Source organism: Babylonia areolata, chromosome 10 (genome assembly GCF_041734735.1).
Source record: "Babylonia areolata isolate BAREFJ2019XMU chromosome 10, ASM4173473v1, whole genome shotgun sequence".
Taxonomy (NCBI): Eukaryota; Metazoa; Mollusca; class Gastropoda; order Neogastropoda; family Buccinidae; genus Babylonia; species Babylonia areolata.
In genome coordinates, this window is record NC_134885.1 from 204,747 (window position 1) to 228,024 (window position 23,278).

A 23,278-nucleotide genomic window follows, 5' to 3' on the forward strand; every position below is an offset into this window, starting at 1 on the left:
TTATATGACATCATGGGCAGCCCACCACCTCTTCAGACAGCTTTTTGGCAGAGTTTCATCACATTATTTTCTTTGCAGACTGAACCAAACGGCAAAAATCTATGTAGTCAAAAAGGTCTTTAGAGCTCACGACACCTGCAGCATTTTAAAAGAATGCAATATGGTAATTTTATTACTATTTGCCTTGAAATGGAATATATAGATTATATATGTATACAGATCCCATTGTCAGTTGTCCAAAACAATGATTTCCCCTTCCTTCAACTTCACAAAGACATGAAAAAATATGGCGCTGAGGATACAAAATGATGCTTCAAACTGATATTAGGTGTGTCAAGTCTCTCCATAGTCGAAGGCAGAGGAGGCTCTGTGTTGAATTTCAAATAGATCAGTTCAAAAACTTAATGGCATAGATTTGAACAGAAGCACGCTCAAAGTAAACACAGAATATCAAAGCAAATAATTTGTGTGATTATGAAACCAAATATAGCTTAACTTGGAAAATATACTCACAGAAATTGCGGCAATGGAGACAGACATCCACAGGCAGTTCTCGCTAAAAATGAGTGGGGTGTCCTGACGAAAATCCGCCTAAAGTGGGCCTGCACACCCTCCCAAATGTCATTTTTCGTTTTTTGTGTGTATGTACACCACAAACGGTAATAAAATAATGATTATTCAAGAAAGCAGAGAACAACAGATCCTTAAAAAAATGAAATTATTCAAATAAAATAAATAATAAAAAAACTAGAAATGAAAAAGATTCAGTGTCAAGGCCAATCAGAACAATCAAATCACTTGCAAAAAAAAAAGAAAAAAAAAAGAACAAAAAATCTATAAAAAAAAACAAAAACAAAAAAAAAAACACACAAAAAAAACACACACACCGAAGCAGAAAACAAAACAAACAAAAACCACACACACACACACACAAAAAACCATGCATTTCATTTCACCCCCTCAAACAAAACACTGGCTCATACAACTGGCTTACCTAAAAACATTGGAAAAAGAAAACAACTGAAAGTGCAATCTAACAGTTTCTACACATGTCCACAAAATCTGAAACAGCATGATGCAGCACAGCTACCACTGTGACAAAGCCATGGTTGCATATGGGAGTGGGTGGGAATGGAGGTGGGTTTCAAATCGACAAAATGACCCACAGTATTGAAACAAACAAAAGAAATCATGTGTACACAACAAGAACAGCCTCATCTAAAAACGGAAGACTTCTATAAAGTTACTGCCAAAGCATATTTTGATAATTTTCCAGCAAAACGAAAACCAACAAGAAACCCTACAAGCAACCAAAGCTCTGAAGTGGAGAGAAGCTGATTACAATAATCTTGTGATTATTGGCACAGATGAACTTTATATATTATTAATTTATTTTTTGTTATGATTCTCTTATTCTTTTCTGTTTAAGTGTTACCTCTATCCAGAATTGTGGCAGTTCAAAAAGAAAAGAAAAGAAAAAACGTTAAAATGTAGTATCAACCCATTGCAGAAGAATAATACACGTTTGTAAACAGCTTAATGTTTGTTATATTTTCTTAAATGGTTTGCTAAAATGTTCTCTTAGAATTTGAAAGATCAACATTTGCATGCTTAATGACCAAGAAACTAGAAGAAAACCTTACGGAGTTTAAAATACATCAAGCATTCAGCAATAACATACCGCATCTGCTTAAATGAATTAAAGAAAACTTTTTTTTTTTTAATCATACAGCTGCTTATTTAGTAATCGTATCCATTTAATAATGAAATTTCAATTGTTCAAGGTGCATAAAACCTTAAATTTCTTTCACAGTATAGCCAAAAAGAAGGGCTTACCTTCCCTGTATCTCAGTCAACCTTTTCCACCAGTGAAAAGCAAGAACAGAAAAACACACACACTAGAGCCGGCGAAACCTACTGTTCAGCTACAGATGCTGAGCACTTGGGAAGCCATATCAGGGTAGAAACAACAGACAGTGAAAACCTGAGGTGTCCACTGCATTGAGAACTGAAGGCACTGAAAGAAAGGTGTTGGTTTGTCTGGTCATCAGAGGTCCCAACAGAGATAAGAGTAAGGTGTTGGTTTATTGTCATCAGAGGTCCCAACAGAGATAGAGTAAGGTGTTGGTTTATTGTCATCAGAGGTCCCAACAGAGGTAAGAGAAAGGTGTTGGTTTATTGTCATCAGAGGTCCCAACAAAGGTAAGAGTAAGGTGTTGGTTTATTGTCATCAGAGGTCCCAACAGAGATAGAGTAAGGTGTTGGTTTATTGTCATCAGAGGCCCCAACAGAGATGATAGAAAGGTGTTGGTTTATTGTCATCAGAGGCCCCAACAGAGATAGAGTAAGGTGTTGGTCTGTCATCAGAGGTCCCAACAGAGATAGAGAAAGGTGTTGGTTTATTGTCATCAGAGGTCCCAACAGAGATAAGAGTAAGGTGTTGGTCTGTCATCAGAGGCCCCAACAAAGACCTGCCTTCACAAGGATGTGTAGAAAAATAAAGGTCTAACCTGTCCATGCAGCAAAGTCCTGGACACACTGCCCTCTGCTTAACTACTGCTGCACACACACACACACCATCACACACACACAAACATGCAGGGCAGCTCAGGTACACCTCAGTGATCACACACACACACACACACACACACTGTGAACAGGCTGACGGGGAAAAGAGAGGTTGGGTCAGACACCTATCAGCAAGGCTTCAGGGCATGGAAGAACAGCGACGTCCATCATGTTTTACAATTGATGAACCCACACCACCACACATCAGTCATTACATTACACACACCATACACATCAATCATTTCATTACACACACCACCACACATCAGTCATTACATTACACACATCATACACATCAATCATTTCATTACACACACCACACACATCAATATGGGGAGTTCGTATTATACTCCCAGTTTGGTTAAATATACTTACCATGTCAAACTGATGCAAACCAGGCCTATCTGTTTGCTCTTCTCAGCCAAAGTTTTTCGTGGCAACTCAGTGATATGACATCTCGCCATTAGACCACTATTTGCTAGCTAATGAAATGCCGTTGCCGGCAGTAGGTAAACAATCATTCCAATGGCCAGCAAAGAAACGTCCCATGTGTAGCACAGCAAGAATCATGGGGATGGACGGGTGGGCATTTCAAGAAAGGATATACTGTACCATGTCAAACTGATGCAGAATTCAAGGCAAATGGAAGAGGGCACTGCCTTCTGCTTTACATGGGGAGCCCTTGAATAGGTGACAGCTGAGTTCGCCATGACAAAGGAAACCCCTAAGAACCATATGCTGTAAGCATACAGACTTCCCTGAGGAGGAAATTGATGAAGGAAATCTTTGAACGGCAGAAGGCCACCTGCAAATCCTGGCAAAGAGGCACAGAGTGCTGAAAGGTGGCCGAGTGGCAACAGAGCCTCCAGAGCTATCAGAATCCTGCATTAATGGAACAGACAATGCCTAAGGTTCTGATGTGCAGGTGTTCTGACCTGGCTTCCCAACCATCTGGGGCAGGATTGGGAAGTAAGGAAAGGCATAAGCGGTCAGCTAGCTCCAGTCCAGAGAAAAAACATGTGCTGCCCACGATTCCGTGTCTGCAATCAGTGTGACAGGAATCAGGGGTCCTCGACAGACCTGTGGTAAAGAGAACCCCCTTCTGTGGAGACCAGAACGCCACACCCCTTGCAGGGTGTCCTTGTGTAGGGTCCTTCAAGTGGAGGACGGTCTTGAACCTGCTGTGAGTGCCTGCCTATTTTGGTATTACCTCTATGTGTCTTGCTGAAAGCTCAATGCCTTGTAGCACCATCAAGGGAGAGCCTTGGACCACCAAATGAGGATATCTAAAGCCCCCCCCACACACACACACTCCCCTTTTTTTTGTGTCCACGTACACGAAGGTAGTGTTACCTGTGAACACATGAATATTCTGGATGGCTTCCACCCAAGTGGAGTGGAGACAAGCCCAGCGAACTGCTGCAAGTTCCAGAAGAGTGAAGTTTCACTTGGGGGTATATAATCTATTGCTGATGTATTTCCATGAACCAATCTCCCAGATGTGCATGACCCTGGGCCAAGCCCTCTGAGACCAGCCTTGTCTCTGTGCTGTGAACTGAACACTGACACCCCTGACCGACCGTTATGGACAGTATGGCAAATGTTGTCCCTAAGAAGTTAGAGGACTGGCTTAGGGAGAGAGTGCAATTTCCCTTTTGTTGCGACAATCCGTTGTGTGCACAGCTCCCGAAACCTTGATGTATGAAATATACACAGGGCCTGTGACTGTGCCAAGTGGAGTCAGGAGAGTAGGTACCTAGAGGAACTTAACACTGAACTGAACCTGGAAACCCCTGCCAGCCCCACGGTTGGCCGAGGATGGGGTGCACCGGAATGACCACATCGGAGGCAGAGACCTGGGTTACTCAATCCCTTCATATGAACCTCAGGTACCAGTATGATGCCGGAAGAATGAGGATCTGGACATGCACAACCTGCAGGTTTAAAGCAGTGGCACATCGCACTGCTGAATGGTCTTTCAAATGCGTGTCTGAGAGTCCACAAGAATGTGGCCCTGTTGAAGGGGACAAATCCAGGATTGGTCACCACCCTCTTGGGACCTTTGGAATCCCCAGCAGGCGTCTCCAAAACCCTGGGGCCCCAGTTTGGGGTCTGATGTCATGCCTTCAAGAAGCCGTGAGATATCCCCGTCGTTGAAATGCTGCCATGCTCCTCTAACTTGGGCACATAAGAAAGAGGAGTGGGTCACAGAGGAGGGGGAATCTTCTGCCAGAAACAGCATGCACCCCAATTCTAGCCCCAACATAACCCAGTTGTCGAGTCCCACATCGCGCAACTGTTGTGCATGGGAGAGAAGCCCTACTTGCTGGGGCTGAGCGACTGGAGGGTCTGAAATGTGTCTGAGTCATCAGGGGTGTAAATAGGCCCCCTATCTGTGCAGAGGACAAAGACCCAAGTGGGAGTGCTGCTGGCTGGGAATTGACCATGAGGCAGCCTTTTCTCACCCTGGGTTGTTTGATAGATGACGGCGGCCCTTCTGGTATGCACGGAGTTGATGTGCTGGCTCGTAGTAGTGTCTGCCTTAACTGTCAGGCGCGCAGCCACTCTGTCACCCAAAGTAGTCAGCTGTGAATGGCTGAAGAGTTAATGAGGATCAGGAGAAGAAACTCCAAACCTCACAGGAGTCCACGCTCATACCACATGATTGGCCCTGTGAGGGAAAGCGGCCAAGTCATCATGGTGAGGAAACATGTAGCAGGCACCGACCAGCCTGTCTGTCCCCCTCAGCCAGCCATTATATGTGAAAGGATGGCCGAGGTAGGGGAGGGAAGGTTCTGTGGGACAAGCCCCCTGTCCCACCCAAGAGGCCATCACACTATAGAGGCTGTGTGAATGGGGGTGAACAAGGACCCAACTGCACCCATGGAAAAGTCCTTTTCATTTGTCTTGTCTTCCCTGTCTAATGAGGTACTTCCCCGGAGGGACGGACCCCAGGGACAGACAAGGACTCCCTACTGGGCAGGGAAAGAGAAAAATTACCCCTGTCATTGAGGGCGGGTTTAATCAGCCACCCCAGTGCCATCTGTGGGAACTTACGGCAATAAGTGGTCCTGGGGGTGGTACAAGTGTTAATAGTGACAGTGTGGTGTGAAGGGCAGATTCCGAAGGCTGATGGTAGAGTGACCCATGTGGGCAGGGTGTAGCCACAGTGCCGTCAGGAAGGAAGTGGGTTCAGCCTGATCAGCAGGTGAACATGGACTTGACCTGTCACCCAGGAGAGGGTAGGAAAAATCATCAATATTCTCCCACTCTACAGAACATCCGTTCAAAATGGACCTCCCAGACTATACTGGGCAGGGTCCCCTCACACCTGGGTATACCCAAGGGGGTCTCCAGATTTGGGTGTGCAGCCTGGTGGGGAGAAGAGTGAGCCAATCAGAGTTGCCTGCTGATTACCCCGTTCATGCCTGCTGCAGGGCTAGAGCCCATGGACTGCAGGTCCAGCAATGCCCACGAGGGTTGTGCCAATCTCAACACTGCGCGTCTCCTGAGATGGTTAGGAAGGGACCCATACATACACAGAGGGCACGAACACCCATTAATCTCCCCAATGTAGGAGTGAGTGGGAAAAAGAAGCTGCAAGCTTCACCGACCTTGTCTGGGTGACCCAGAAGCGGTCAGTCCCTAGAGGGAGGCGCTAGAGACCCTGGACCCCATGTAAGGGGACCCCATGGGAAAGGGTCCCTGAGGGGGTGCAGGTGACCATGGAGACTGCCCTGACCAAAGAGTGGGTGTTCACAGCCAAACCGTTTGGTGCGCGGCGCCCAGTAAGAGGTGCGTGGCAGAGTTCAGGATGGAGAGGATGAGGGGTTCTAGCCAGGCCTTGTAGCAGCCAAGCATGCACCTTAGATGTACCTGCATCAGGTTTGAAAGGAGAAATCACCTGTGGAGGGCGACTGACACTGTGAGACCCTCCTCAAGGGTCCCTGGCACCGGGACCTCCAGCGGGGGAGACAGTGGGTCCCGTAGGTCCTATCCAAATGAGGAGTTGGGACCATGGGCCGACCAAGACGTAGACAAGCCGGAGCCACCCGACACACATGTGCACTGTTGCCTGATGGACAAGCAAGGGTCCTGCCTGCAGTACTCCGTCCCATGGTGGTACAGGTGCCCACAAGGGAGGTGCTGGCAGCTGTAGAGGTTGCCCCGACCCGTAAGTCCTCAGTACTTCCACGCTGGGCTGCGATCGAGTCCTGGTGGAGAAAAATACTGGGGGTGAAACGTGCTGGGCGGAGACCTGGAAGGCAGGTCCGCAACTGAGCCCAGAACATGTGTGTGGTTCGTCCATCGGGATCAACGAGGACCATCTAGTCATCCTGGGGGTGGGTGGGTTGGGCTCTGTGGGTGCGCAGATGACTGGTCAGGTCAATTCGTGCCCGAAAGGTTCTGACGCAGTGTGGACAGGGGATGGTGGCGGCTGTTGGGGACTTGCTGGCCCTGCTTTTCCTGGCCTGTCTGCGTTGCTCTGCTGCAGTGATTCTGTTGGCCTCACAGGATTTGGCGCCTTTGTGGACAGCTGAATGCCACTTTGGTCTGTCCATTGCATTCAGCTCCCATGTGTCGTGGCTGATGTTGAAGGCCTTCAGAGAAGCTTTAAGAGTGTCTTTGAAGCGCTTCTTTTGGCCTCCATGGGAGCGCTTGCCATGCTGGAGTTCGCCATACAGCAGTTTCTTGAGGAGCCGGTGGTCTGGCATGTGAACTACACATACCAGGGGTGAAAACACCGTCATCTCCAGGGCAGCGGAAACTCCAGGCGTGAAAACACTGTCATCTCCAAAGGGGCAGCGGAAACTCCAGGGGTGAAAACACTGTCATCTCCAAAGGGGCAGCGGAAACTCCAGGGGTGAAAACACTGTCATCTCCAAAGGGGCAGCGGAAACTCCAGGGGTGAAAACACTGTCATCTCCAAAGGGGCAGCGGAAACTCCAGGGGTGAAAACACTGTCATCTCCAAAGGGGCAGCGGAAACTCCAGGGGTGAAAACACTGTCATCTCCAAAGGGGCAGCGGAAACTCTTGGCTTCCTTGATTTGATGAGGGTCCGGAAGTGCAAGGACCCAAAAGGGAGGTGATGATAAGCGTGATGTTGTCATGACCGAGAAATACTCAGTTCCTCCACAGGGCTGGGCTGAAATCAGGGTAGGGAGAGGGCCTAGCCCTCCACTGCGCCCACTGTGGCCATCAACCCACAGAAACAACCCATGGGCACCAGCCACAGAGTGTCGGGAGAACATCTTCAGCCATGCGTGAGAGTGAGGGAGCCAAGGTCCTCACGTAGCCCCTCATGAAAAGAGGTGGGGACAGATGCGTGCTGGAAGGCTGTATGGCCTACTGTTCTCCCGACCACCTAAGTCTGAGGTAGGGGAAAGTGCAAGCTTTCCCCACCTGGGTAGGCTAACCCAGAGGTGCTATGTCCTGAGTGGGATGTGTTGGTGACCAGAAAGGTTACCTTGACCGACACCAGTGGGCCACTCCAGGTGATGCGGTGGGCATCTGCAGTTGAGCACCAAATGTGTAGATAAGGGGTGCTGGGCTGAATCCGGGAAGGATAGGACCTGGGGTCATTCCTGGCCCTCCCAGCAGCCCAGAGTGCACCGGTGGTGCACCCCTGTACAGGTAGAATGGGGGGATCTACCCGTGAGTGCCAACCATCCTGTGAGCCCATCCCCAGGGCTCACTGGCACATGGACTTTTAGGAAGGGAAAAAATAAAGAAAAAACTTGTCCAGGTTGACAGGAAGTCCAGTAACCTGTCCCAACCTGGGTGTCCCAGGACCGCCTGACACGTGAGTGCCTCCCCCAGCAGGGAAGACTAGCTGGATAGTGGGACCGCCTGACATGTACATGTCTACCCCAGCAGGGGAGACTGGCTGGATAGTGGGACCGCCTGACATGTACATGTCTACCCCAGCAGGGAAGACTGGCTGGATAGTGGGACCGCCTGACATGTACATGTCTACCCCAGCAGGGAAGACTAGCTGGATAGTGGGACCGCCTGACATGTGCATGTCTACCCCAGCAGGGAAGACTGGCTGGATAGTGGGACCGCCTGACATGTGCATGTCTACCCCAGCAGGGAAGACTGGCTGGATAGTGGGACCGCCTGACATGTACATGTCTACCCCAGCAGGGGAGACTGGCTGGATAGTGGGACCGCCTGACATGTACATGTCTACCCCAGCAGGGAAGACTAGCTGGATAGTGGGACCGCCTGACATGTGCATGTCTACCCCAGCAGGGGAGACTGGCTGGATAGTGGGACCGCCTGACATGTGCATGTCTACCCCAGCAGGGAAGACTGGCTGGATAGTGGGACCGCCTGACATGTACATGTCTACCCCAGCAGGGGAGACTGGCTGGATAGTGGGACCGCCTGACATGTACATGTCTACCCCAGCAGGGGAGACCCGACAGACAGCGGCTTCACCTGACAAGCAGGTGGGTGCCACATGCCCCGCACCCCCTCCTGTAGGCATACTGGGGTGACTTGACCTGGGGAGAGCATGGAGTGTGGCCCTCCCCAAGGCTATATGTGTCCGCCCCACTGAGGGAGGTGGAGGAGGAGACAGCATGGGAGGGATGGAGGGAGAGAGCAGTGCAGGCACTGAGAGCCTGTCCATGAACAGAGAACAGACGGCTGAATCACGCCCCATTGTGACATCATGTCTGGCATATAACATGAGTATAATATTGGCTGTGTGAGAGAGAGAAATATATATATATATATATATATATATGTATAAATATATATCTGTATATACATATATATGTATGTTTTTTTTGTTTTGTTTTTTAAAGGCCATTTCCACAGACACAGTAGGGGCACATCCCTCAACAAAACCGTCCTCCACTTGGGATAACTTGGGGTCCAGCCTGAACTCCAATCCCCCACAGTCCCCTCCTGACTGTGTTAGGAGTTCCAGCTGTTCCACCTCAATGTGCCTCATAAAAGACGCATTGGCCCGATCGCAAACGGGAGAACCTGTGGGTCCCAGGACCAGATATCCTGTGAGAGCACTATCCTAACCTCACGGGTTCGGCAATCGCTGGAATGATTAGCGATGCTCCGTGATGGGGACAAGTTATTCCCAAGCATTGCAGTGAGTCCATAAGTAGAAGAAAGTCAGGAACGGTCTGCAACAACCAAAGGAGAGACGAAGTTCACAAAACAAAACATCGAATAAAACATCACAAACAGACACAAATGATGTAAGATACATGAATCCCGAGACGAAAACGTCCCGGAAAGCCGCAACAAACAAACATGCATGAAAATAACATTTCTAATGCATAAAAGGTTGGCAAAGATAATGTCACTTATCTGAAAAATGGCGGCCATTGAGAATGATTGTTTACCTACTGCCGGAAATGGTATTTCACTGGCTAGCAGGCGGCGGTCTAATGGTGAGATGTCGTATCACTGAGTTGCTGTGATAAATTTTGGCCAGAGCAAACAGATAGGCCTGGTTTGCAGCAGTTTAACATGGTACAGTATATGACATCAATCATTACATTACACACACCACCACACGTCAATCATTACATGACAATTCACACCACCACACATCAATCATTACATTACACACACCACCACACATCAATCATTACATTACACACACCTCCACACATCAATCATTACATTACACACACCACCACACATCAATCATTACATTACACACACCTCCACACATCAATCATTACATGACAATTCACACCACCACATATCAATCATTACATTACACACACCACCACACGTCAATCATTACATGACAATTCACACAACCACAAATCAATCATTACACACACCACCACACGTCAATCATTACATGACAATTCACACCACCACATATCAATCATTACATTACACCCCCCCACACACACACACCAATCACGACATGACACAATCCACACACCAATCGTCACAACAATCCACACCATCACACATCAGGGCAATCCAGCGAACAAGGGAAACAAGTGAAGGATGACCACAATGCTTGGCCCTTCAGTGAAAAGGGAGGGTCAGGGGGCTGCTGGAACAATCACTCCAAGAAGGGGGGTGGGTGGGGGTGGTTCGCCATTCAACTACCATGATATGACCAAATCCAGTGTGAAGGACGCATTCTACATTTTCAGTGTGTATTACCACACAGATCTATTCTTCATTTTCTCTATCTTCTGACAGGACATTTTCAGTGTGTATTACCACACAGATCTATTCTTCATTTTCTCTACCTTCTGACAGGACATTTTCAGTGTGTATTACCACACAGATCTATTCTTCATTTTCTCTATCTTCTGACAAGACTTCCCATGATTCTTTATACATGACTTCTCATAATCCTTTACATAGGACTTCTCATAATCCTTTAGACACAACTTCTCATAATCCTTTTGTCATAATCCTTTAGACAGGACTTCCCATAATCCTTTTGACAGGACATCCCATAATCCTTTTGACATTTCCCATAATCCTTTAGACAGGACTTCCCATAATCCTTTTGACAGGACTGCCCATAATCCTTTACATGGGACTTCTCATAATCCTTTTGTCATAATCCTTTTTGACAGGATTTCTCATAATCCTTTTGACAAGACTTCTCATAATCCTATAAATATCACCACAGTTGTGTGTGTGTGCTGGCAGTGCTGTGAAGCAGGTGGTGATGTGCTGATGATGACACTCCACCAACAACAATGCCCATCAACCACAAACACAATGATTTCGAGGAAACTACTGAACATCATGCTTAGACTGTTCTGCTCTCTATGGCTCTGCATATGAACAAACGCTCAACAATTTCAAATTTACATTCCTCAATACTTTCTCTGCAGAAGTCAATTTGCTTGTCTTTGGAACCTTGTAGAAGGCAGAGAAAATGTGAGGAGGGTTGACGTGTGTGAGCAAGACAAAGTGAAACACTATGCACACTGTAAATAGGAACACACACACATTCCTTTTTTTTTTTGCCATCTGCACTGCAAACAGTTCGGACTGTCCATGTTGATGTTGATGGTGTGATAAATAGAATCTCGGACTGACCTACCGATTCCTGCCACAAGTCCAGAGAATAACTGTTACTGTCAGCACTATACTTATCCCTCTCCCCTCTGGTCTGTTCCAGACAACTGTCACTACCAGCACTACACTTTCCCTTCCCCCTTCCCCTCTGGTCTGTTCCAGACAACAACTGTCACTACCAGCACTACACTTTCCCTCCCCCCTCCCCCTCTGGTCTGTTCCAGACAACAACTGTCACTACCAGCACTACACTTTCCCTTCCCCCTTCCCCTCTGGTCTGTTCCAGACAACAACTGTCACTATCAGCACTACACTTTCCCTCCCCCCCCCCTCTGGTCTGTTCCAGACAACAACTGTCACTACCAGCACTACACTTTCCCTCCCCCCCCCCTCTGGTCTGTTCCAGACAACAACTGTCACTACCAGCACTACACTTCCCCCCCCCCCCCTCTGGTCTGTTCCAGACAACAACTGTCACTACCAGCACTACACTTTCCCTCCCCCCTCCCCCTCTGGTCTGTTCCAGACAACAACTGTCACTACCAGCACTACACTTTCCCTCCCCCCCCCTTCTGGTCTGTTCCAGACAACAACTGTCACTACCAGCACTACACTTTCCCTCCCCCTCCCCTCTGGTCTGTTCCAGACAACAACTGTCCCTACCAGCACTACACTTTCCCTCCCCCCTCTGGTCTGTTCCAGACAACAACTGTCACTACCAGCACTACACTTTCCCTCCCCCCCCCCCCCCTCTGGTCTGTTCCAGACAACAACTGTCACTACCAGCACTACACTTTCCCTCCCCCCCCCCCCCCCTCTGGTCTGTTCCAGACAACAACTGTCACTACCAGCACTACACTTCCCCCCCCCCCCCGGTCTGTTCCAGACAACAACTGTCACTACCAGCACTACACTTTCCCTCCCCCCCCCCTCTGGTCTGTTCCAGACAACAACTGTCACTACCAGCACTACACTTTCCCTCCCCCCTCTGGTCTGTTCCAGCCAACAACTGTCACTACCAGCACTACACTTCCCCCCCCCCTCCCCTCTGGTCTGTTCCAGACAACAACTGTCACTACCAGCACTACACTTTCCCTCCCCCCCCCCCCCCTCTGGTCTGTTCCAGACAACAACTGTCACTACCAGCACTACACTTTCCCTCCCCCCCCCCCCCCCTCTGGTCTGTTCCAGACAACAACTGTCACTACCAGCACTACACTCCCCCCCCCCCCCCCCCCCCCCCTCTGGTCTGTTCCAGACAACAACTGTCACTACCAGCACTACACTTTCCCTTCCCCCTTCCCCTCTGGTCTGTTCCAGACAACAACTGTCACTACCAGCACTACACTTCCCCCCCCCCCCCCCCCTCTGGTCTGTTCCAGACAACAACTGTCACTACCAGCACTACACTTTCCCCCCCCCCCTCTGGTCTGTTCCAGACAACAACTGTCACTACCAGCACTACACTTTCCCTCCCCCCCCCCCCTCTGGTCTGTTCCAGACAACAACTGTCACTACCAGCACTACACTTTCCCTCCCCCCTCTGGTCTGTTCCAGACAACAACTGTCACTACCAGCACTACATTTCCCTCCCCCCTCTGGTCTGTTCCAGACAACAACTGTCCCTACCAGCACTACACTTTCCCTCTCCCTAGTTTTCCCCACCACAGGTCTCCCTTCCCATGCTGTACGATACACAACTGTATTTTTTACCCTCTGCTTGTGCGTACAGCAAGATTAGTCCATTAAAAACCCATGTATAATGTTATCAATTAAGAAGAAGAAAAAACTACAGACATGAACAAACAGTTGCTAATAAAACCAAAACAAAAAACCACCCAAAAAACAAAGAGCTGCATGGGCGTATAGTACATAAACCAGTGTAGAAATAGTTGTGTCACAACCTGATCAGAAGGCTAACGACAAAACTTGTTGAGTGTTCGTTGAAGGCGACTGTTCTTTTTCTCCATGTGGCCACAGGTCACAGCACATAACACATCAGGTGTGCATTGCTTCAAATCCAGGAAAGGGGGTGTGGGGGGAATAGAGGTCTAACCAGTAGACCTTTACAGCAAATAATCAAAACTGTGAGGTATTATAATATACAAAGTATATATATTATATGCGGTACAAAATATTTCCATAGATTTCACTTTTTCAATGCTTGCGTGTGTGCGTGCGCGCGCGCACACACACACACACACAAACATACCTCACCACAAATCTGTTTCAATGAACTCAAGACATCCAAAATGATTTTACATTCTGAGAATCGGAAAACTGAAAAGGACCAACAATTATCTTCATCTGAAAAGTATCTGCTGACATCAGATGGTCAGCCAGTCCTTTCAGGATACATTAAAGGAAAAAAACCAAAAGAATATAAAAAAGGGGGGGGGGGGAATCAACAGGATACACAGGAAAAAAGTGATGTTCTATGGCATGCACTTAACTTAATGACAACACTGTGTTGCCAAGTGTTTCGCTTCAACCGTCTGTGCTGAACACAAGATGCAGAACAGTGAGAGAGAAAGAAAATCACAAAGCACAAACCATGACAAAAGATAACACTGTGTATGTAACTTTCTTCCCTGAAACATCTATTTAGTCCCTAGCTTTCTTCAGCACATCAATGGTGTATGCTATGGCTTCACTGCACCACTTTCTTCAGCTCACCAATGGTGTATGCTATGGCTTCACTGCACCACTTTCTTCAGCTCTCCAATGGTGTATGCTATGGCTTCACTGCACCACTTTCTTCAGCTCTCCAATGGTGTATGCTATGGCTTCAGTGCACCACTTTCTTCAGCTCACCAATGGTGTATGCTATGGCTTCACTGCACCACTTTCTTCAGCTCTCCAATGGTGTATGCTATGGCTTCACTGCACCACTTTCTTCAGCTCACCAATGGTGTATGCTATGGCTTCACTGCACTACTTTCTTCAGCTCACCAACGGTGTATGCTATGGCTTCAGTGCACCACTTTCTTCAGCTCACCAACGGTGTATGCTATGGCTTCACTGCACTATTGTCTTCAGCTCTCCAATACTATGGCTTCAATGCACCACTTTCTTCAGCTCACCAACGGTGTATGCTATGGCTTCAGTGCACCACTTTCTTCAGCTCACCAATGGTGTATGCTATGGCTTCACTGCACTATTGTCTTCAGCTCTCCAATACTATGGCTTCAATGCACCACTTTCTTCAGCTCTCCAATGGTGTATGCTATGGCTTCAGTGCACCACTTTCTTCAGCTCACCAATGGTGTATGCTATGGCTTCACTGCACTATTGTCTTCAGCTCACCAATGGTGTATGCTATGGCTTCACTGCACCACTTTCTTCAGCTCACCAATGGTGTATACTATGGCTTCAGTGCACCACTTTCTTCAGCTCACCAATGGTGTATGCTGTGGCTTCAGTGCACCACTTTCTTCAGCTCTCCAATGGTGTATGCTATGGCTTCAGTGCACCACTTTCTTCAGCTCACCAATGGTGTATGCTATGGCTTCAGTGCACCACTTTCTTCAGCTCTCCAATGGTGTATGCTATGGCTTCAGTGCACCACTTTCTTCAGCTCACCAATGGTGTATGCTATGGCTTCACTGCACCACTTTCTTCAGCTCTCCAATGCTATGGCTTCACTGCACCACTTTCTTCAGCTCTCCAATGCTATGGCTTCACTGCACCACTTTCTTCAGCTCTCCAATGCTATGGCTTCAATGCACCACTTTCTTCAGCTCACCAATGCTATGGCTTCACTGCACCACTTTCTTCAGCTCACCAATGCTATGGCTTCACTGCACCACTTTCTTCAGCTCACCAATGCTATGGCTTCACTGCACCACTTTCTTCAGCTCACCAATGGTGTATGCTGTGGCTTCACTGCACCACTATCTTCAGCTCATCAATGGTGTATGCTGTGGCTTCACTGCACCACTTTCTTCAGCTCATCAATGGTGTATGCTGTGGCTTCACTGCACCACTTTCTTCAGCTCACCAATGCTATGGCTTCACTGCACCACTTTCTTCAGCTCACCAATGCTGTGGCTTCACTGCACCACTTTCTTCAGCTCACCAATGCTATGGCTTCAATGCACCACTATCTTCAGCTCATCAATGGTGTATGCTGTGGCTTCACTGCACCACTTTCTTCAGCTCACCAATGGTGTATGCTGTGGCTTCACTGCACCACTTTCTTCAGCTCATCAATGGTGTATCAATCAATTACACCTTCCTAGCATTCTGTGTAAAAACATCTTCAGCACAACAAACGCAAGTGCAATGACTTATGCCTTTATAAAATATAAATTCATTAAAATAAAATTTTCAAACGAGACTTCTTCAAAGGAAATGAAACATTCTTTCCGGTCCTCAAAGTGGTTCTGATTAGAAAGGGATATTTCAAACATGAAGCGTATAAAACATTTCTTTCAATTTAAATAAAGTGGTATAAAAGGTTTCTTTCAGATATTTATATGAAGTGGAATAAACATTACTAGCAGATATCTATATGAATTGATATAAAAGGTTTCTTGCAAGATTATTCACACAATATGAATAAAACTTTTCTTGATTCACTGAAATGAATAAAACTTTTCTTGCTGTCTAAAATATCAAACAGATTCAAAAGCAATCCTCTAATACATTAATCAAGAGGTATAAAACCATTCTTGCATTTGAGGTATATTAAAAACCAATATTTCGGTATATTTGGAACCAATTTCACATTTCATCACTTTGCTCAACCGTGCATGTGAGGAATCCAAATTTCTTATCCCAAACAAAAGGATGTCAAGATGAAAACATCTTTTCTTGAGGACTCCATCAAACAGTCATTAAAAACCACTGGTCTGTGCACAGCCCTCCTGTGTCCCCATTGTCACTTCCACAGACAATCATCAGGTTGCCAACAGTTCTGTCCAAAATCTACGCTTCCAGCTGGAAACTTGTATCCTGAGCCCAAAAATTGGAGACACAGATGATGAAAAGTGCTTCAAAAAACCACCCCCAAAATCCAGTCTTGTACTGTTCCTGTTGCTGCCTGTGTGTCAAGGCAATCGCTGTCAGACGTCGGAGGTTTTGGCCGAATCCATGAAGCGTTCTTGTGACAGCATGGTCTGTAACCAATCATCACAGCTACATGTAACCACACCTCAACAATCACCACAGCTACATGTAACTACACCTCAACAATCACCACAGTTACATGTTACCACACCCCATCACTCTAACAATCACCACAGCTACATGCTATTACACCTCAACAATCACTACAGCTGCATGTAACCACACCCCAACAATCACCACAGCTACATGCAACCACACCCCATCACTCCAACAATCACCACAGCTACATGTAACCACACCCCAACAATCACCACAGCTACATATTACCACACCCCATCACTCCAACAATCACCACAGCTACATGCAACCACACCCCATCACTCCAACAATCACCACAGCTACATGTTACCACGCCTCAACAATCACACCAGCTACATGTTACCACACCTCAACAATCACAACAGCTACATGTTACCACACTCCAACAATCACCACAGCTACATGTTACCAACAATCACCACAGCTACATGTTACCACACTCCAACAATCACCACAGCTACATGTTACCACACCTCAACAATCACACCAGCTACATGTTACCACACCTCAACAATCACACCAGCTACATGTTACCACACCCCATCACTCCAACAATCACCACAGCTACATGTTACCACACCTCAACAATCACCACAGCTACATGTTACCACACCTCAGCAATCAGACCAGCTACATGTTACCACACATCAACAATCACCACAGCTATAAGTAACCACACCCCATCACCACAACAATCACCACAGCTACATGTTACCACACTCCAACAATCACCACAGCTACATGTCACCACACCTCAGCAATCAGACCAGCTACATGTTACCACACATCAACAATCACCACAGCTACATGTTACCACACCTCAGCAATCAGACCAGCTACATGTTACCACACATCAACAATCACCACAGCTATAAGTAACCACACCCCATCACCACAACAATCACCACAGCTACATGTTACCACACCCCAACAATCACCACAGCTACATGTAACCACACCTCAACAATCACACCAGCTACATGTAACCACGCCTCAACAATCACCACAGCTACATGTTACCACGCCTCAACAATCACCACAGCTACATGTAACCACACCTCAACAATCACCACAGCTACATGTTACCACACCCAAACACTCACCACAGCTAAATGTTACCACACCCCAACAATCACCACTGCTACATGTTACCAGGCCTCAACAATCACCACTGCTACATGTTACCACACCCCAACAATCACCACAGCTACATGTTACCACACCCCAACAATCACCACAGCTACATGTTACCACACCTCAACAATCAACACAGCTACATGTTACCACACCTCAACAATCAACACAGCTACATGTTACCACACCCCATGGCTACATACTGTCCCCACTACTACCATGGCTACATAATGTCCCCACTACTACCATGGCTACATACTGCCCCCACTACTACCATGGCCACATCATGGCTACATACTGCCCCCACTACAACCATGGCTACATACTGTCCCCACTACTACCATGGCTACATACTGTCCCCACTACAACCATGGCTACATACTGCCCCCACTACTACCATGGCTACATACTGCCCCCACTACTACCATGGCCGCATCATGGCTACATACTGTCCCCACAGTAAAGAAAAAAACAGTAAAGAAGAGGACATCATCATATACACAGATGGCTCAGTCACCAAAGACCAATCCGGTTGGGGATTCACTGCGAAACAAAATGGAAAAACAGTTAGGGAAGAGAATGCTGCCTACAAAGTCACAACCTCCAGCCTAACGATGGAAGTTGAAGCTGTGACACATGCCCTCCAGTGGCTATCGTCCATCCATACGCCTGGAAACCAACATGCCGTGATTCTAACAGACTCAATGAACCTCATACAGAAAATTGAAAACGGAATAGGAAGTCCAGAGTGGCATAAGGCAATGTGCAACTTTCAGATAAAAAAACTCACATGGTCATACTGCCCGGGACATGCAGGAGTTAAGGAAAATGAGCGAGCTGACAGACTTGCTGGTAACGCAACACCAACGAGCGGCCTACATCTAGGAAAATCGGAAATCCTCAGAACAGTCAAAGAATATCAAAAAGAACAGGTACAAGGCCATCACACCATCGATCGCCTCAAAGAAATAAAAGCAGAGAGAGGGAGCGGCCGTAAGTCTAACATGAAAGGTAGAGTACGATGCTTTGCAAATCAAACAAATATCGGCATCATTTCCAAACCAACATTGTGCAAATTTCTTCAAAACGGAACAGTCTCTGTGGGCTTTTCCAAATACAATAGACTGAGCAACACACTAGACGCCACATTCTTGGCATCAGAGATCTTTTCCCATCCCTCTTGTGGCCAATCAGTGGCAGCCTCTGTGCGTGTGTGTATGTGTGTGTTTGTGTGTATGTGTGGGTCTGTGTTTTTGAGTGCGTTTGTGCATGCGTGAGAGTGTAAGTGTACACAAGTGTCAGGAGAGTTCTGTGCATGTGTGTGTGTGTGTGTGTGTGTGTGTGTGTGTGTTGTGTGTGTGTGTGTGTGTGAGGGGGAGGTGAGGGTGTAGGGAGGAGGTGAGATAGAGGATGAGGTATGTGAGTGTATGCATGCCTACACTGTTGAGCATCAGGATATTGGAATGTATATATTATATATATATCTTTGTATATATGTGTGTGGGGTTGGGGGTGGGAGATATGGGCGTGTGTGTGTGTGTGCTTGTACAAGTAAGTGTTCATCTGTGTGTGTGAGTGTGTATGCATGTGCGTGTTTGTGTGTGTGTGTGTGTGTGTGTGTGTGTGAGTGTGCCGTGGAAGCTGCGATACATAGACTAGAAATGAGTGTGCGGAGGAGGGGGTAGAGGAGGTGCAGGGAAATTTGTGGTGTGTGTGTGTGTGTGTGTGTGTGTGTGTGTTGGAGCTCATGTACGTTTATATGTATTTGACTGTGCTTTCATATCTATGAAACTGCGTTTTTGGGGCATATCTGTTATGCATGTGTGGGTGTATGTGTGAATGTGTGTCTTCATGTTTTATATTTATTTGCTTATTTATCATCATTGTTGTCTTATTTATTTAATTATTTATTTATTACTATTATTATTTTATCATTATTTTCATTACTACTATCTTTTTTTTTTAATCATAATTATTATTTATTTATTTATGTATGTACGCTTATATATATATATATATATATATATATATATATATATATATATATATATATATATATTTATTTATTTCTTTTTTTTTTCCCCTCAAGGCCTGACTAAGCGCGTTGGGTTACGCTGCTGGTCAGGCATCTGCTTGGCAGATGTGGTGTAGTGTATATGGATTTGTCCGAACGCAGTGACGCCTCCTAGAGCTACTGAAACTGAAACTGTCCCCACTACTACCATGGCTACATACTGTCCACACTACTACCATGGCTACATACTGTCCCCACTACTTCCCTACTACTACCATGGCTACATACTGTCCCCACTACTACCATGGCTACATACTGTCCCAACTACTTCCCCACTACTACCATGGCTACATACTGTCCACACTACTACCATGGCTATATACTGTCCCAACTACTTCCCCACTACTACAATAAATACATGCTGTCCCCACTACTACCATGGCTACATACTGTCCCAAGTCCTTCCCCACTACTACCATGGCTACATACTGCACCCACTACTACCATGGATGCATACTGTCCCCACTAAGGCTACATACTGTCCCCACTACTTCCACTACTGCCCCCACTACTACCGTGGCTACATACTGTCCCCACTATGGCTACATACTGTCCCCACTACTACTGTCCCCACTACTACCATGGCTACATACTGTCCCCACTACTACCATGGCTACATACTGTCCCCACTACTACTGTCACCACTACTACCATGGCTACATACTGTCCCCACTACTACCATGGCTACATACTGTCCCCACTACTTCCCCACTACTTCCATGGCTACATATTGCCCCCACTACTACCATGGCTACATACTGTCCCCACTACTACCATGGCTACATACTATCCCCACTACTACTGTCACCACTACTACCATGGCTACATACTGTCCCCTCTACTACCATGGCTACATACTGTCCCCATTACTGTCCCCACTACTACCATGGCTACATACTGCCCCCACTAATACCATGGCTACATACTGCCCCCACTAATACCATGGCTACATACTGTCCCCACTACTACCATGGCTACATACTGTCCCCACTACTTCCCCACTACTTCCATGGCTACATATTGCCCCCACTACTACCATGGCTACATACTGTCCCCACTACTACCATGGCTACATACTGTCCCCACTACTACTGTCACCACTACTACCATGGCTACATACTGTCCCCTCTACTACCATGGCTACATACTGTCCCCACTACTGTCCCCACTACTACCATGGCTACATACTGCCCCCACTATTATCATGGCTACATACTGTCCCAACTACTACTGTCCCCACTACTACCATGGTTACATACTGTCCCCACTACTTACATGGCTACATACTGTCACCACTACTACCATGGCTACATACTGTCCCCACTACTACCATGGCCACACCATGGCTACATACTGTCCCCACTACTACCATGGCTACATACTGTCCCCACTACTACCCCACTACTACCATGGCTACATACTGTCCCCACTACTACCATGGCTACATACTGTCACCACTACTACCATGGCTACATACTGTCCCCACTACTACTTTCCCCACTACTACCATGGCTACATACTGTCCCCACTACTACCATGGCTACATACTGTCCCCACTACTACCCCACTACTACCATGGCTACATACTGTCCCACTACTACCCCACTACTACCATGGCTACATACTGTTCCCACTACTGCCATGGCTACATACTGTCCCCACTACTACCCCACTACTACCATGGCTACATACTGTCCCCACTACTACCCCACTACTACCATGGCTACATACTGTCCCCACTACTACCATGGCCACACCATGGCTACATACTGTCCCCACTACTACCATGGCCACACCATGGCTACATACTGTCCCCACTACTACCATGGCCACACCATGGCTACATACTGTCCCCACTACTACCATGGCCACACCATGGCTACATACTGTCCCCACTACTACCATGGCTACATACTGTCCCCTCTACTACTGTCCCCACTACTACCATGGCTATGTACTGTCCCCACTACTTCCCCACTACTTCCATGGCTACATACTGTCCCCTCTACTACTGTCCCCACTACTACCATGGCTACATACTGTCCCCTCTACTACTGTCCCACTACTACCATGGCTATGTACTGTCCCCACTACTTCCCCACTACTACCATGGCTACATACTGTCCCCACTACTTCCCCACTACTACCATGGCTATGTACTGTCCCCACTACTACCATGGCTATGTACTGTCCCCACTACTTCCATGGCTACATACTGTCCCACTACTACCATGGCTACATACTGTCCCCACTACTTCCCCACTACTACCATGGCTACATACTGTCCCCACTACTTCCCCACTACTACCATGGCTATGTACTGTCCCCACTACTTCCCCACTACTACCATGGCTATGTACTGTCCCCACTACTTCCATGGCTACATACTGTCCCACTACTACCACGGCTATGTACTGTCCCCACTACTTCCCCACTACTACCATGGCTATGTACTGTCCCCACTACTTCCCCACTACTACCATGGCTACATACTGTCCCCACTACTTCCATGGCTACATACTGTCCCACTACTACCACGGCTATGTACTGTCCCCACTACTTCCCCACTACTACCATGGCTATGTACTGTCCCCACTACTTCCCCACTACTACCATGGCTACATACTGTCCACACTACTACCATGGCTACATACTGTCCCCACTACTTCCCCACTACTTCCATGGCTACATACTGTCCCACTACTACCATGGCTACATACTGTCCCCACTACTACCATGGCTACATACTGTCCCCACTACTTCCCCACTACTTCCATGGCTACATACTGTCCCACTACTACCATGGCTACATACTGTCCCACTACTACCATGGCTACATACTGTCCCCACTACTTCCCCACTACTACCATGGCTACATACTGTCCCCACTACTTCCCCACTACTACCATGGCTACATACTGTCCCCACTACTTCCCCACTACTACCATGGCTACATACTGTCCCCACTACTTCCCCACTACTACCATGGCTATGTACTGTCCCCACTACTACCATGGCTACATACTGTCCCCACTACTTCCCCACTACTACCATGGCTACATACTGTCCCCACTACTACCATGGCTACATACTGTCCCCACTACTACCATGGCTACATACTGTCCTCACTACTTCCATTACCAAATGGTTCAGGTTGGCTTTAAGCACACACAAAAAAGCAAACACAAACAATCCAAAACAAACAACAAAAGAAAAAAATGCAAATGATTCTGAAGAAAACAGATGAGTGGAACAGGTCAGACAGGTCCATCTGCACTTCAACTGGTGCATGAAGT

General features: G+C 47.2%; 1 protein-coding gene across 10 annotated transcripts in view; it reads right to left on the reverse strand.

The window, feature by feature from the left end:
* Positions 1-13,105: 13,105 nt before the first annotated feature.
* The window catches only part of LOC143286676 (liprin-beta-1-like), a 258,254-nt gene continuing 248,081 nt past the window's right edge, over positions 13,106-23,278 (reverse strand). For all 10 annotated transcript variants that reach the window (XM_076594315.1, XM_076594314.1, XM_076594320.1 and 7 more), the window contains one exon: positions 13,106-16,725. In XM_076594315.1, coding sequence (XP_076450430.1) covers positions 16,672-16,725 — 54 coding nt within the window. In that variant the 3' untranslated portion in view covers positions 13,106-16,671. The remainder of the gene's footprint in view (positions 16,726-23,278) is intronic.